At 33.3% G+C, this 12,595-nt stretch overlaps 1 protein-coding gene across 22 annotated transcripts; it reads right to left on the bottom strand.

The window, feature by feature from the left end:
- Positions 1 to 280: 280 nt before the first annotated feature.
- LOC145315924 (transcription initiation factor TFIID subunit 4-like) lies at positions 281 to 11,986 on the bottom strand. 22 transcript variants are annotated; one of them, XM_080156088.1, is made up of 16 exons: positions 10,942 to 11,986; positions 10,062 to 10,292; positions 9,377 to 9,963; positions 8,472 to 8,607; positions 7,814 to 8,306; positions 7,522 to 7,574; positions 7,062 to 7,211; positions 6,057 to 6,170; positions 5,428 to 5,574; positions 4,828 to 4,931; positions 4,345 to 4,425; positions 3,250 to 3,814; positions 1,081 to 2,740; positions 906 to 968; positions 641 to 679; positions 281 to 448 (listed from the first exon to the last, which is right to left on the bottom strand). In XM_080156088.1, the coding sequence occupies exons 2-12, from the start codon at positions 10,278 to 10,280 to the stop codon at positions 3,607 to 3,609; spliced, it is 2,292 nt and encodes a 763-aa protein (XP_080012214.1). In that variant the 5' UTR covers positions 10,281 to 10,292; positions 10,942 to 11,986; the 3' UTR covers positions 281 to 448; positions 641 to 679; positions 906 to 968; positions 1,081 to 2,740; positions 3,250 to 3,606. The 22 variants fall into 22 exon arrangements, with proteins under 22 accessions (XP_080012214.1, XP_080012218.1, XP_080012206.1 ...); XM_080156092.1 differs by having other exon boundaries at positions 281 to 679; positions 1,081 to 1,274; XM_080156080.1 differs by having other exon boundaries at positions 281 to 679.
- Positions 11,987 to 12,595: the final 609 nt, after the last annotated feature.

The raw sequence follows: 12,595 nt of genomic DNA on the forward strand, positions 1-12,595 counted from the left end.
TTACCAAAAATTATTTTTAGCTATTATCAACAATTTTATACTTTTTCCCTTGTTATAATATCTTCATATTTTCTGAAAAAATTTATCGATCTCACTATGTTATGTTTGTTATGCTCAAATTTCAGTAACACCTGCTTAACTGTTCTCCGTACTTTTAGAATTAAAAGCTTTGCTACAATTGGATTTATTGTCATCCTTGTTCAATCTTTTACTTTAAGAACCTATTATGGTAGTAGCTACTACAATTATGTATAAAATTAAAACAAAAACAATCAGAATACATAGTTAAGAATTTATTTGACTTTTCTTTAGCAATGCAAAAAAATACAAGGAAGAAACGTGGCGTAGAAACTACACAGTGGTTACAGTAGTTCCTATTTAATAGAATTAAGAGCCCGGGCAATAATCAACAATATATAAAACTTAAACCAAGTTTGCAAAAAAAGGCCTTGTATAAATAAAAATTATTGTAGTAATCCTTTTCACCTTTAACTCTCATAAAAATATTTAAATTTTTAAGCAAACTATTTTAGATATTGGCTGTGAACAATATTTTGTTTAGTTTCGATTGAGTTGAAGTTTATCTATTATTTTGAAAAAAATTGAAACATTTAAATTGAAGAATAAATAAAAGGATTACTTGTGACTGATCACGCCAAGAGAAGTCGACGAATACCCACTCATGTGAATGCACCAAATTAATACATTTTTGACCAACGAGGCTATAAAATCCCCTAATCAAATTTTGCTACAAATTGACCCATTCATCAAAGTCTCTTCATGTTTTAATATTAAAGAAAATATTGCTAGAGTAGTTCGACATATAGGTTTTAAAATATTTTTTAAAGTAAGCTTTATTTGAAAATAAATTTCAATTAATTTCAAGATAAATTTGAGGCATTCACATTATATGGGACATCTTATTAAGTACACTGTTTGGAAGTGGAACATAACACAGCAAGCCAATACTAAACCATTAGTCCAGTAACAAATCATGGAGAAATACAGGAAAAATTAAGAATTTAATAGGATTTATTCAAAATTATTCTACTAAAGTGAATTCAGTAAGGACTAATGTACATAATATCCGGCTGATGGGTGTTTGTTTTCACACGTTCCTAGGACACACACATGCACTCACATACAGAAATTGTGCAGTAAACACACACACACACACAAATTAATAGTAATAGTTTAGTTCACTAATTCAGGTACATTGGTTTATCTTATAATAATAATTATAATAGTTCTTTACAAACACACAAACATCAAACCTTTATTCAAAAGATAATACATCTCTCTCTTGAAACCGCAGTTGTGTAGTAAATAAAATAATAAAAGCTCTTGAGAGGTGTAAATATCTTTTAAGTAAAGAAAACAGATTCATAACAGTGCATGGTGTTAGTATGTGTGTGTAGTGATTATGTAACAAGGATCTAATACGTAAATTATTGGTGATAATTAAATTACAATCTGCCTAACGCCCTTAACAAATAACTAAACTAACCCTAATGATCCAAGTAAAATAATATTAATTTAAAATAAGACTTAAAATAACAATTAATCAAAGTATTTTAATTTTACAATTTTTAAAATTGAATGTCCAATTGATGTATGTATATTGTATAAAATGCATGATGACTGGCTCAATTTTTAATTTTTAAATCTGGCAGGTATTTCTAATTAAAAGATAAAAATTTAGGTATTTTTTTTTCAATAAAATGGTGTGGGGGTATTAAAATTTATTAGAAAAAAGGTTCCTAATCAAGCGAAGCTTGTAAGCTTCAATTTTCGGTGGTTAAGTCTTTAAGATCGTCATATGAATATATTAACCAAGTTATTAAAAAGACCGAGACGGTAAAGATATAAAGGTAGTTTCAAATCTAAAGATCCACCTTTCATGTGCATATCCTAGTATTTAATATGACTTTTGTTGTCCACTTAAATTTCAAATATTTATAGATCTAAAAACAAAGGTATAAGAGAGACATCTTAGAAACATCCAAGAAAGCTGAAAACTTAATAAAAGCTTCCTAGAAAAAGGAATTTTCGAGCATCTTTAAACAAGAACCTCAATAATTCTTAAACGTCAAAACCACGCTATTTATGAGTACTAGAGTAGTCTTACAATTAAAGCTTACAAATTACTTTTAAAATACAAATCCTATAAATTTTTTGTAGCAATTTTTCAGTTGGGTCTAGTAAGAAGTTCTTTAGTAAGGATAAGCTTTCTGAAGTGTTTCTATGTACTCTTAAAGCCTTTATCCTCAAAAAAAAATTACCCTTCTATTTTTAGGTAGGTACTATTACTATAAAATTGAAATAAAACAATAAAAAAAAAATACTTGCTTCCTTATAAATAACAATAGAATAGACGAAAAAAATGTTGTAATTGCACTGCTGACTAAGGACACTTGAAGATGTTATACATTGTTTACCAGGCTTGGGTTTAATCAAAAGGATACTTACAGAATTTAAAATCATGTAAAAAGGGGGACAGGATCAATGTGCAGATCCCTTTATTTTCAGTGAATTTTAGGCTATTGCATAGAATATAGATTCCTTTTTAAGGTATAGTAAGCCGTATATGATTTTAAAAAGCTTTTTATCGTGATTATTTAATGTAAAAGGTATTATAATATCGTGATCTCTACACTTAACTTGTCTCCCCTATATACATAATATTAAACTTGATAAAAACAAGGTCGGTTTTGTCCAAGAGTTGCGCAGCATTTGAATTCTGTAAAAGAACAATAAGCTGTAAAACAGTGAAGAGAAAATCTTGTGGAATAAAAACATTCGTTTGTAATGAGTTAATCAAAGCATAGCACCATAATTAGATTATCAAAGATTTTCTGATTTATTTATTTTTATTTGCGTTAAAATGGTGCTGCGAAGAAATGGAAATATTAAGTTCTATGATTGCGTGTCATACGGACGGACATTTACTAATTAAAAAGTAGCTACGCCACTGAAAATTAACATTTCGTTACGCAGGGAGGAAAGTTAATTTATCTGCAGAAAAAAAATATTTGCCTCCAACGTTTGCAAGTCACAATTATGATAACTTTAGTTGAGAACAAAAAAAATGGAAGCATAACATTTTTTCTTTAGAAAAATATCACTCCTGGTAATATTGGAAAAAAATCTAAAATATCTTTGATTCTGTAAAGTAAATAGGTGTCAATATTTGATATAATAGTTTCATATTTAATTTCATGTATAATTACGCATGGACATTTTTCTTACCTTGAATTTTATATGTAAGTTTTTTGATTAAAACCCTACGCCCCTAAAAGATTAATTTATAATAAACAAATTTAAAATCATTAAGAATTTTTACAAATCATTTGTTTAGATTCAAAATTGGATCACGGTTTAATATATAATAAATAATAATTAATGCTATTATATTATTTCTTTTCTTGTTGGTGTGGTGGTAGGTAGGTATTCGACTAACAATTTAACAGAGAATATATTTTTTCACTTTTTGAATTTTTCTCACATTCCAGAAACGATGGATGATTGGACAAATATGGAAGGTTGGGGTTCAAATGATTCTGATATTAGGATTTAGTAAAAAATAAAATTAGTATTGAGGAACTTTTAACTACAGTACGATCTGTACAATAACTGACTGTTTCGTAACTCTTTCTCTTGTTCCATCAAGAATATAACGTCCCTAAGATGGACCCGCTTTATTCTTGGTCTCATGGGAACCGTGCTCCCTGGTTTGCTGGGCTCGTCAAACTTGAATTTTTTGGCTTTGCTTCCGCCAATGGCAGCCAAAGCAGTTGCGTTCGCCTCAGAATGCCTAAAACATTAAATAATAAATACACATATTTTTTATGCCGAATCAAAGTGGACTATGCACGAACGAGAGCAAGCGATAAGGTTTTGGGCATATGTTGATATAAACTTGACATCACTATTGCAAGGTATTAGGATTACTTTCAAGGATTAGTAGACCGTATTTTGCTATTACATAAAAGTAGTATATATGTAGCTTAAGATTTCGATTACTACTGAACCAATTGAGTTATCCATTTGGCATTTTATGGAAGCTTCTTTTCCTGGATGGTCTTGGGCTATTTAATTTTTGCCACTAGATGCTAGAAGAGCTTACACTAGTAATTTTATAATTTAACAACTTAAGGATAATATATATTGTATGTGTACAAGAAAAAATATAGGATAAAAAACGTGCAAGAGGGTTTCCCAGCAATTTCCTCCTGTGGTAAGAAGTTGGATTAGATTGCATCTTACACAAACCTTGGCTACTTAATGTGTAAAGGTCTGTTTTTCAGATCTTAAAAGGACATATCAACATATAATATGTGTTACCTTTGTTGTTCTTGCTCCATTTTTTGTAATTCTTTCGCCTTGGCTTTCATTTTCTCCTTTTCTGGATCGTCTGTTTTCGTTCTAAAAGAAAATACATAAGTCTTCTAATTTTCTCCGATCTCTATAAATTCTCATATTCGTCACAATCTTCTCTTTTATTGTCTGTTACTTTTAAATTCCAGGGATCTAAAGGGATAAGACAATGGCCGTAAATTAATGTACATCCCAAATGAGGATACACAAAATTACCCCCTATGTAAATTGAAATAATTGGTTGAATCGTTTGAACACTCAACTTAATGAATCAACCAATCAAAATTCACTTAAGTTATAAAAGTTGTTAAGCCAACGAATATTAAAAAATTATTTGAAAATTTAAGGGACTAGTGTAATAAACAGCCCATTGTCCCATATATCTCTGTTCAAATTCTTCTTTCCAAGTTTGCTGCTAATGGACATAAAGATTCTTGTTGTAATCCATACCTGGACTTAGCAGCTCGGAGCAAAGCTTCTCTTTCCATGTCTTCCTGTCTCTTTTTCTCCATTTTGTCCAGATCCTCAAGAAATCTGATCTGACCTTTAACATCCTGTAAAAAAAGATTAGTTAGTATATTTCGCAGATTTTCTTACTACTCTTGACTAAGAAGTAGATCTTAATAGATTATTTGTTGAGACTAAAAAGGTTGAAGGCAATAAGCTGCAAGGGCTTCGATTTAAGAATAATAGAGCCAGTTGCCAATGTATATTTGTAGAGAATCAAATACTGACACGATTAATATATCGTTACTATGATAAATGATTAATGATAGTACACAACTTAATCTAATTAGACGATTGCTCCAGAGTGATCAAATCTGTTTTACAGCAAAGGTGAGTGTCCCAATTATCTATGTTTGATTAAAAATTAAGCCATAGTTTACGTCACAGTTCCACATTGTATGCCATTAATGCGAATGTCATGCAAAATTTCAGTGCAGTAACTCTTTGTTTGGTAGAGTTATTTGGACTTATAGGTTTGGTTATAAAAAGTGCCCCCCCCCCTCCCCACTTTATTAAACCCCCCTAGAATTGAAAGATACTTACACTAGTGACTTCATAAGGTCCCTCGGCTTTAATAATATCTAGTCTGTGCTCCGCAATGACAGAAAGCTTGGATACCAGGGTCTTGAGTCTGTCCTGCGTGGCGTGGGACACCAGTGTTATCACGTCAACAGGTGGAGCATCCAAACCCTAATTGATATAAAAAGCATTATTTAATATTGTGCTCTTAGAAGGTGGTGATTTCCATCAAAACTCCTGTAGAGCATTGAAACCACCCATCCTTAATTGAGTTCCAAATAAGCGGTGTCAGCTTTTTCCATTTGTCTGACCCCAGTTGGGCCTAAACCTGCGGTGTCGTCACCCCGTGGGGCTACCAATTGCCTAATATAAACCAACATAACGTAAAAGAATCAAATGAAAAACTAACCACATCGACCTTATTTTCAATTTTTTAAAAAATAAAGGAGGGGGAAAATTACTTTTGTTCAAAGGGAACATTGAGGGAAAACGCCCCAAAGGTACTTGTGTCAATGTAGTGTATTTTTTAGTTGAGCTTCACGTTTTACAAAAAAAAAACATTAATTTTTCGTTCGTGGGCTGTATCACATCCCTATACAATACATACATGATAAGTCAGCAACATTAAACATATCATATGATTCAATGTAAACCTTTTCTTTGCAGATTCTTGATATTTTCTGATGAAGAAGGCCAGTTTGTAGAAAGGTTTCGTCCTTACAGGACCGTATCACAGTTCCGACATTGTCACTTGTTCCCAGGATGGACTAAAACATACAATATTTGGTATCAAAAATATCAAAATAAACTTATTGATTGCAACAAAGTCTTTAGCCTCTTGGTAATAGATAATAACTGGGCTTTACTGTTTTCTTAATCGATTTTATTAGGGATTTTGTTTTCTAGCTCTTAATTTAGATTTTATAGAAAGGGGGGAGGCGGAAGTGCCACTTTTTGAAACCAAAAGTAAAACGTGCATGATCTCAGCCCATAAAAGAGTTACAGCTATAAAATTCTGCACAGGAGTTGCTTTTGTGATGAATAATATGGAACTGTGAAGAAACGGTGGCGGAACAATTTTCAATCATCTGAGATAAACTTATTTTTCATAAAAATTTCGCTTAGTTATATTTTCACTTGACACTTTAAGATTTTACACTTGCAACTTTTTGTTAATATTGACATGATTGAAATATTACAAGTGTCACGTGAAAATATAACGGAAATTTTTATAAGAAAAAAAGTTTATTTCAGATGATTGAGAACTGTCTAATTTGGCGAAAAAAAGGCAAAAAAAAAAATTCGGCGGGAGCGGCGGTTCTGCCGCAGTTTCTTCACAGTTCCATATCGTTCTCCACAAAAGCAACTGCTGTGCCGAATTTTAGAGTTTTAACTCTTTTATGGGCTAAGATCAAGCACTTTTTACTTTTGGTTTAAAAAAAGTGGCACATCCGCCTCCCCCCTAAGAATCATTAAATGATATTATACTTTACTTTGCATGATGATTTCACAAACAATTAGCCGATGTTCGTTTACAAGACTTTTCATTTGTGGAGTTTCGCTTTTCTGAATGTTGAAGGTAATCCTTGTTCAACATATATTTTTTTACGGTCGACAAAACTATACATGTTCTAAACTACACAAACAAACAAACTTACATTAGCTTCCTCCTGAAGGTTAACACCACCCATGGCGGCTACATCGTTAATATCATCGTCCCCAGCAGCAGAGTAACTGTTGTTAGATTTCTTCTCTCTCATAGCTACTACACCAGGTAAAGGCGGCACAGGATGCTTTATATTTAAGTTCTAAAAATAAAGACCGTTGTCAAAATAATTCATTGATTGATTAGCCATAAATTCTTAGTGTTTGGACCTAAGTCGTCAAGAGAAGGCTGAGACACTTCTGAATAGCCACAAGGGCCACTTAAAGGGCTGCTCCACGTTCAAGAACATTATGACTTGAATCATTACATCTTAAGAGCCCGTTATTTTTACCCAAACCTCGCCGAGTATGGCAGGTGTCCCAATGAAGTCACCCTAAAAATCAATAAAAAAAATAGAGAATACTTTTCTCTTCGATAAGGTAAATAACTTCTTTATTATGAAAATGAATTACCGGTGGTAGAGTAGGCATGCTGAAGTCTGGACGAGTCAAGCTACTAAAACTCACTAAAATATATATGTATATTAGTAAAATAGTCTTAAATAATTTAGCATAGCTACAAGCTAGTGTGACAAAATACGTAAATACGATATCTTTTTTTTATAATTCCAAATTTCATTAATAGTACCATTCATAATCTTATTTTAAACATGTGCTTCATACCGGGCCGGCTACTACTTTATCTACATCTACGTCCTGTGCTTGAAATCCTGCTTTTGTGATATGAGTTATAAAAGTATTATACCTGGACGGTTTATTGTTGATGTTGGCGGTTGGATTGACGATACTGTCACGGCGGGCATCACAGGAACAGAAGAAGTTGTAATCGGCACCTTCGGTAACGTCAGTGTCGGCGCCGCCGTAGAAACAACAGTTGGTACAATCCTAGGCCGCCCCATCGATACCGGCGGCGGCTGTTGAACCTGAGGTTTAACAGTTTGCAGCATCCGGACAGGCGGTGGCGCAGGTGCAGAGGTTATTGGTGGCGGCTGTAAAATTGGTTGCTGCTGTGTTTGCTGATGTATAGCAGTTGAAACAGCAGGCGGCAACTTACCTGCCTGTGACATGGCCGGAGGTCGCACACCCTCAATTGTAAGCTCCTGAGAGGCAAGAGACTGCTGAAGATAAGGGAGACTTCTCTTGAGAAAAGGAACAAGGCAGGGTTGGGGAGAAGAGTTAAGTTCTTTTTGCAGTCTTGTTGTAAAATCTTCAGGTTCCACTCGCCCATCTATTAGACCCTAAAATATTCAAACTTATTTATGGTATTCAAGCTGGAGCAATTTTCATGATATTTGATGGGTCGTGACAAAAATACAAAGATGGAAAGGACAATGAATGTACAGTCTATTTTCCAATTCCAATTCATTATTTGTTTTTTTTAGTAAATGAATAATGCATGATACCTGAATCAAAGCTCTAACATTCTTGGCGACACTTTCTGGCTGATCACTGGCCAGTCTCAACAAGGTTGCCAGGAAGTTTTTACATTTGATTTTGGCAGTATCAGGAGTCATTTGCTGGCCCATGCTGTTGTTAGCACTAGAAAAATAACTTATATATCAATATTTTTCTATTATAACTCATAAATGTTGGGAAGATTAAAATATCTACAATATAGGAATAAAAAATATAGATAAAACGGGAAAAGTATTAATTCGTTTTATTTTATTATTTCCCTTTACAGGGGTATATTATATATAATATACTAGCGGCTTTGGCCCAAGAGGTTTTATCAAACTTTTTTTTGTGTTTTAGATTTAAAACAAATAATTTTTTTTGTGTGGGGGGGTATTTTTCATTTTTAGGGGGGGTTAGGGGTGTCCCACCCCCCAAGAAAATAGTTATAAACCTTCCCGGGACCTATGAGAAGCTACCCTGTAAAGGAGAACCCGATCGGTTCAGCGGTTAGCGAGATCCTTCTTTACAAACAAACAGACAGATAGACAGACAAACAAACATCGTTCTACTTTGTATTATAGATAACATATTCTGTTCTGTATGGTTGACCCTGTTATGGGGGGGGGGGGGATAAAAAATAAGTGGGGGAAATAAATGTAAAAATTAAGAGAATAGAAAACATTTTCTTGCATTTTCCCCTCTCCTTAGTGAAAAAAACTAAAAAAATGTGTAAAAGGGGGGATAATATGAATAAAATAGTTCTCAAAGTATTTTACATTTTTCCCCTTCCTTACTGGAGATAATGATTCTTGTGCATACAGGGGTACAAATTACATTTGAACTTAAATTACTGATACTTACAATTTTCCCTTTTCAACTAGATCAGTGTGATAAAAAAAAATTAGTTTACCTTGCCGAGGCTGGGCCCATAACAGGTGCTTGAGAAAGAGGAGGTGTGGAAGATGGAACACTGGTTAGGGTATTTCTAACAATTGCATTGTTAGCAACTACACCGGGTGCACTACTGTTGTTGATACCAGCTCCACCTATAGGATAACTAGAAGTCATTGGTCTCACTATTTGTGGTCCTGGCCCAGGGCCTGGGTTTATAGGTCCGTTCTGTCTGACCATCATGTTAGAGCTTATCACAGAACCGGGCCCGGGAGGACCTATTGTACTAGTTACAGTTCGCACAACAGTTGGCTGCTGTGGTTGAGGTTGTGAATGAAGGGCAAAACTAGATGTGACCACGGTCGGGCCACCTGGCTGTTGTTGAGGTGTACTGGAAGGCTGGGGTCCAACTCGCAATATTTGATACTGTCCTGTTTCTGTTCTGACGAGCAGGTGGCCTGGTTGGCCGGTAGGAATGCCCTGACCAGCCTGTAATGACTGAAGAGTGGCTAAAGGCACAGTGATAGAGGTTCCTGGCTGACCAGGCCGTAATCCATTTTGACGTATGACAACATTTTGACCAGCAACACCACCGGAGCTAGGCACCTGAATCATTTTTAAATGAAATCATAATATTTTACAATGAATATTCATAAGACTAATAATGATTTAAGAAATTTTCAGGACTTAATTACAAAACTTACCATTGACATTCCGGGACGTATGATGGGTTGCGGTATATTTCCTTGTGTAGGCATAGGCCCGCCCCGATGACCGCCCATTATCATGCCACCAGCTGATGTACGAACTATCTGACCATTAGCCAGCATTTGCGGAGGCTGAATCTGTTGCGGCCTCGCCACCATCACGGATCCGTTGGGTGGGGTAGGAACTATCCTCTGCCCCCCCGGACCTGATGACATAACCACGGCGTCCTGAAAAAAATAAAGGGGGCGGTATTAAAAAGATGCAGTATTGATAGCTAATTTTTTTTAACCTTACAGAGGTGTATATTCTGCAAATTTGACCCTGCTGAGAGGGGTAAAAAATAAAATAAAAAATATGTGGTTGGGGGAAAAATGTAAAAATTAAGAGATCTGCAAGCATTTTTTCCCCTCTTTGGCGAAAAAAATTAAAAGAATATGTGGGAAGGAGGATAATATGAATAAAATAAAGAGTTTTGGAAATATTTTTGCATTTCATCCTCTCCTTGCTGGAAAAAACTAGAGGGGAAAAAATATAAAAAAATTGCAGCAGGGAAAAAAAAATAATCTTGTGCAGAATATACACCCCTGCCTTATGGGGATTTTGCTAAAATATAATATTTAGCTTGGGAACTTTACATGAAAAACGATATTCATACTTTATATTGTAATAAGTTATAAATGTATGTCTCAATATGTTCTTTCAAACGCATGGACGAGGAAAAATTAAAAGTTTATTGCTGGGTAAAATCCTAAAAGGTTAACTTCCTACAAATCTCCCTCCTTACAACCTTAGGGTATCTCAGGGACGGTTGTGTGATTATATACTGACAACATAATAGAAAAATATTTTAATGAATAGTAATTTATGTAAACAAACCTGTTATGATTGTAGTAATGAATAAAATTGAAGAAAAACTATGGGGGCGTGCTACAACTTTAGCACGCCTGATTCCAGGCTGCTGGCGTTCTCCAGAACAATAAATATAATTTTGACATGCAGTTCCAAATCATCTTTTTTTCACTAAGAGAACATCACTTTTTATGTTATGGCTGCGTTTACACTTTATTCTGAAAAAAAAGAATACTATTCTCAAAGACTGGTTAATTATAAGGATAAACAATAAATTCTCAAGCCAATAACACAAAAAAGTAAGAATAGGGGGATATTTTCTTGCTTGAAAACAGGTACAACTCCAGAAAAGATCGTACAATCAAATGGTTGGTTGTCTGTAGAATGTTACGTCCATCATTTATTTATACAGCATATAATTGATAAGAATATCATTTCATCAAGTAGTTTTTCACAACATATACCAATATTTGGAAATCATGAACTTATGGGATTTTTAGATATTAGTTCTATGTACAAATATCTTGCTTTACCAATTCAGCAAGGCCACAAATTACAATCATAGCAAAAAACTTGAAAAGGAATATTATGCTTTAACCAAACTTTAAAACTTGACAATTGCAACAAAAACATATAAAGTATCACAACTCTCTAGTATTTAAACTCTTTACATGCACTTGGTGTAAATATTTCATACCTAGTTAAAAATCAAACCTATATAGTCAAATATAGAATAACAATTAATAGAACGCCTTCTATGATGAATGTAAGCAATATTTTGATCATTTAGGCCAAAGAATAACTGTCAAAACCATTTTTACTAAATTTTATAATATAAATAACAACTTCAAAATATAAATATAACCGGCGCCTCAGGTCATTTTCACACATATTATAATAAATCACTAAAAATTATACAATACTAACTTTTAACTGTTAGAAATATTCAAAGCTTAAACAAGTAAGCATTATTTATTTAACTTATTGTTTTCTAGTGAATGTGAGAGTGTAATGGAGTAGTCGCCATCTTGGAAAATGCTACGGCTGGCACTCGGTGCCGAGCACAGATATAAACTGCCTAAACAGGGAACACAAATACTTTATTTTAAAATTATTTATAATCATTATTAAAACTTCGTACTGTTTTATGATTCTTTTTATTTATTATTTTCAAAAGTAAACGAATAGATCATTATAATTACAAAGATAATTAAGATTTATTCTTTTTAAAATTAAAATAAAAAGTTGACAACCTTTAAAATCTACTAGTTGAGGGGTATTTGGGGTTGCCAGATATAAAAATAATAATAATTTTTTTTCGTATGCCAATAAAATTTGTAAACTTCCCAAATATGAAATGCAAGGAGCTTACGAAATTTTTTATGATAGTTTTAGAATTTATTGTTAAATATTTTAAAAGATGGCGACTCTATTCGTACTCAAGACATTTAAAGCAGACATTTCGTTTTTTGGGTTATAAATATTCATAAAAAATAGTATGTTATTACAAATTTCGTATACAGCATTTCTAATTTTTTTATGCCCCTTTTTTATGGAAACAAAGATTTTCTTTAAAAATCTTAAAATGAGAAAATCCCGCTTTTATCCTAAAATGTCTGTAGATCTTATTCCCAAATTGCGCGAAAACCAGTTTTCAAGAAGTACAAATTCAATTGGCAGA

The sequence above is a fragment of the Acartia tonsa genome, chromosome 4, assembly GCF_053477335.1.
Source record: "Acartia tonsa isolate MP-2025a chromosome 4, ASM5347733v1, whole genome shotgun sequence".
In the NCBI taxonomy this organism is placed as follows: domain Eukaryota; kingdom Metazoa; phylum Arthropoda; class Copepoda; order Calanoida; family Acartiidae; genus Acartia; species Acartia tonsa.

Coding starts and splice junctions, on each gene's coding strand:
- LOC145315924 (XM_080156093.1), bottom strand. CDS start 10,280: ATGTCATCAGGTCCGGGGGGGCAGAGGATAGTTCCTACCCCACCCAAC. Junction 7,212..7,521: donor GCATGCCTACTCTACCACCG/GTAATTCATTTT, acceptor CTTTATTTTTAG/AACTTAAATATAAAGCATCC. Junction 5,575..6,056: donor CAAGAATCTGCAAAGAAAAG/GTTTACATTGAA, acceptor TATATCAATTAG/GGTTTGGATGCTCCACCTGT.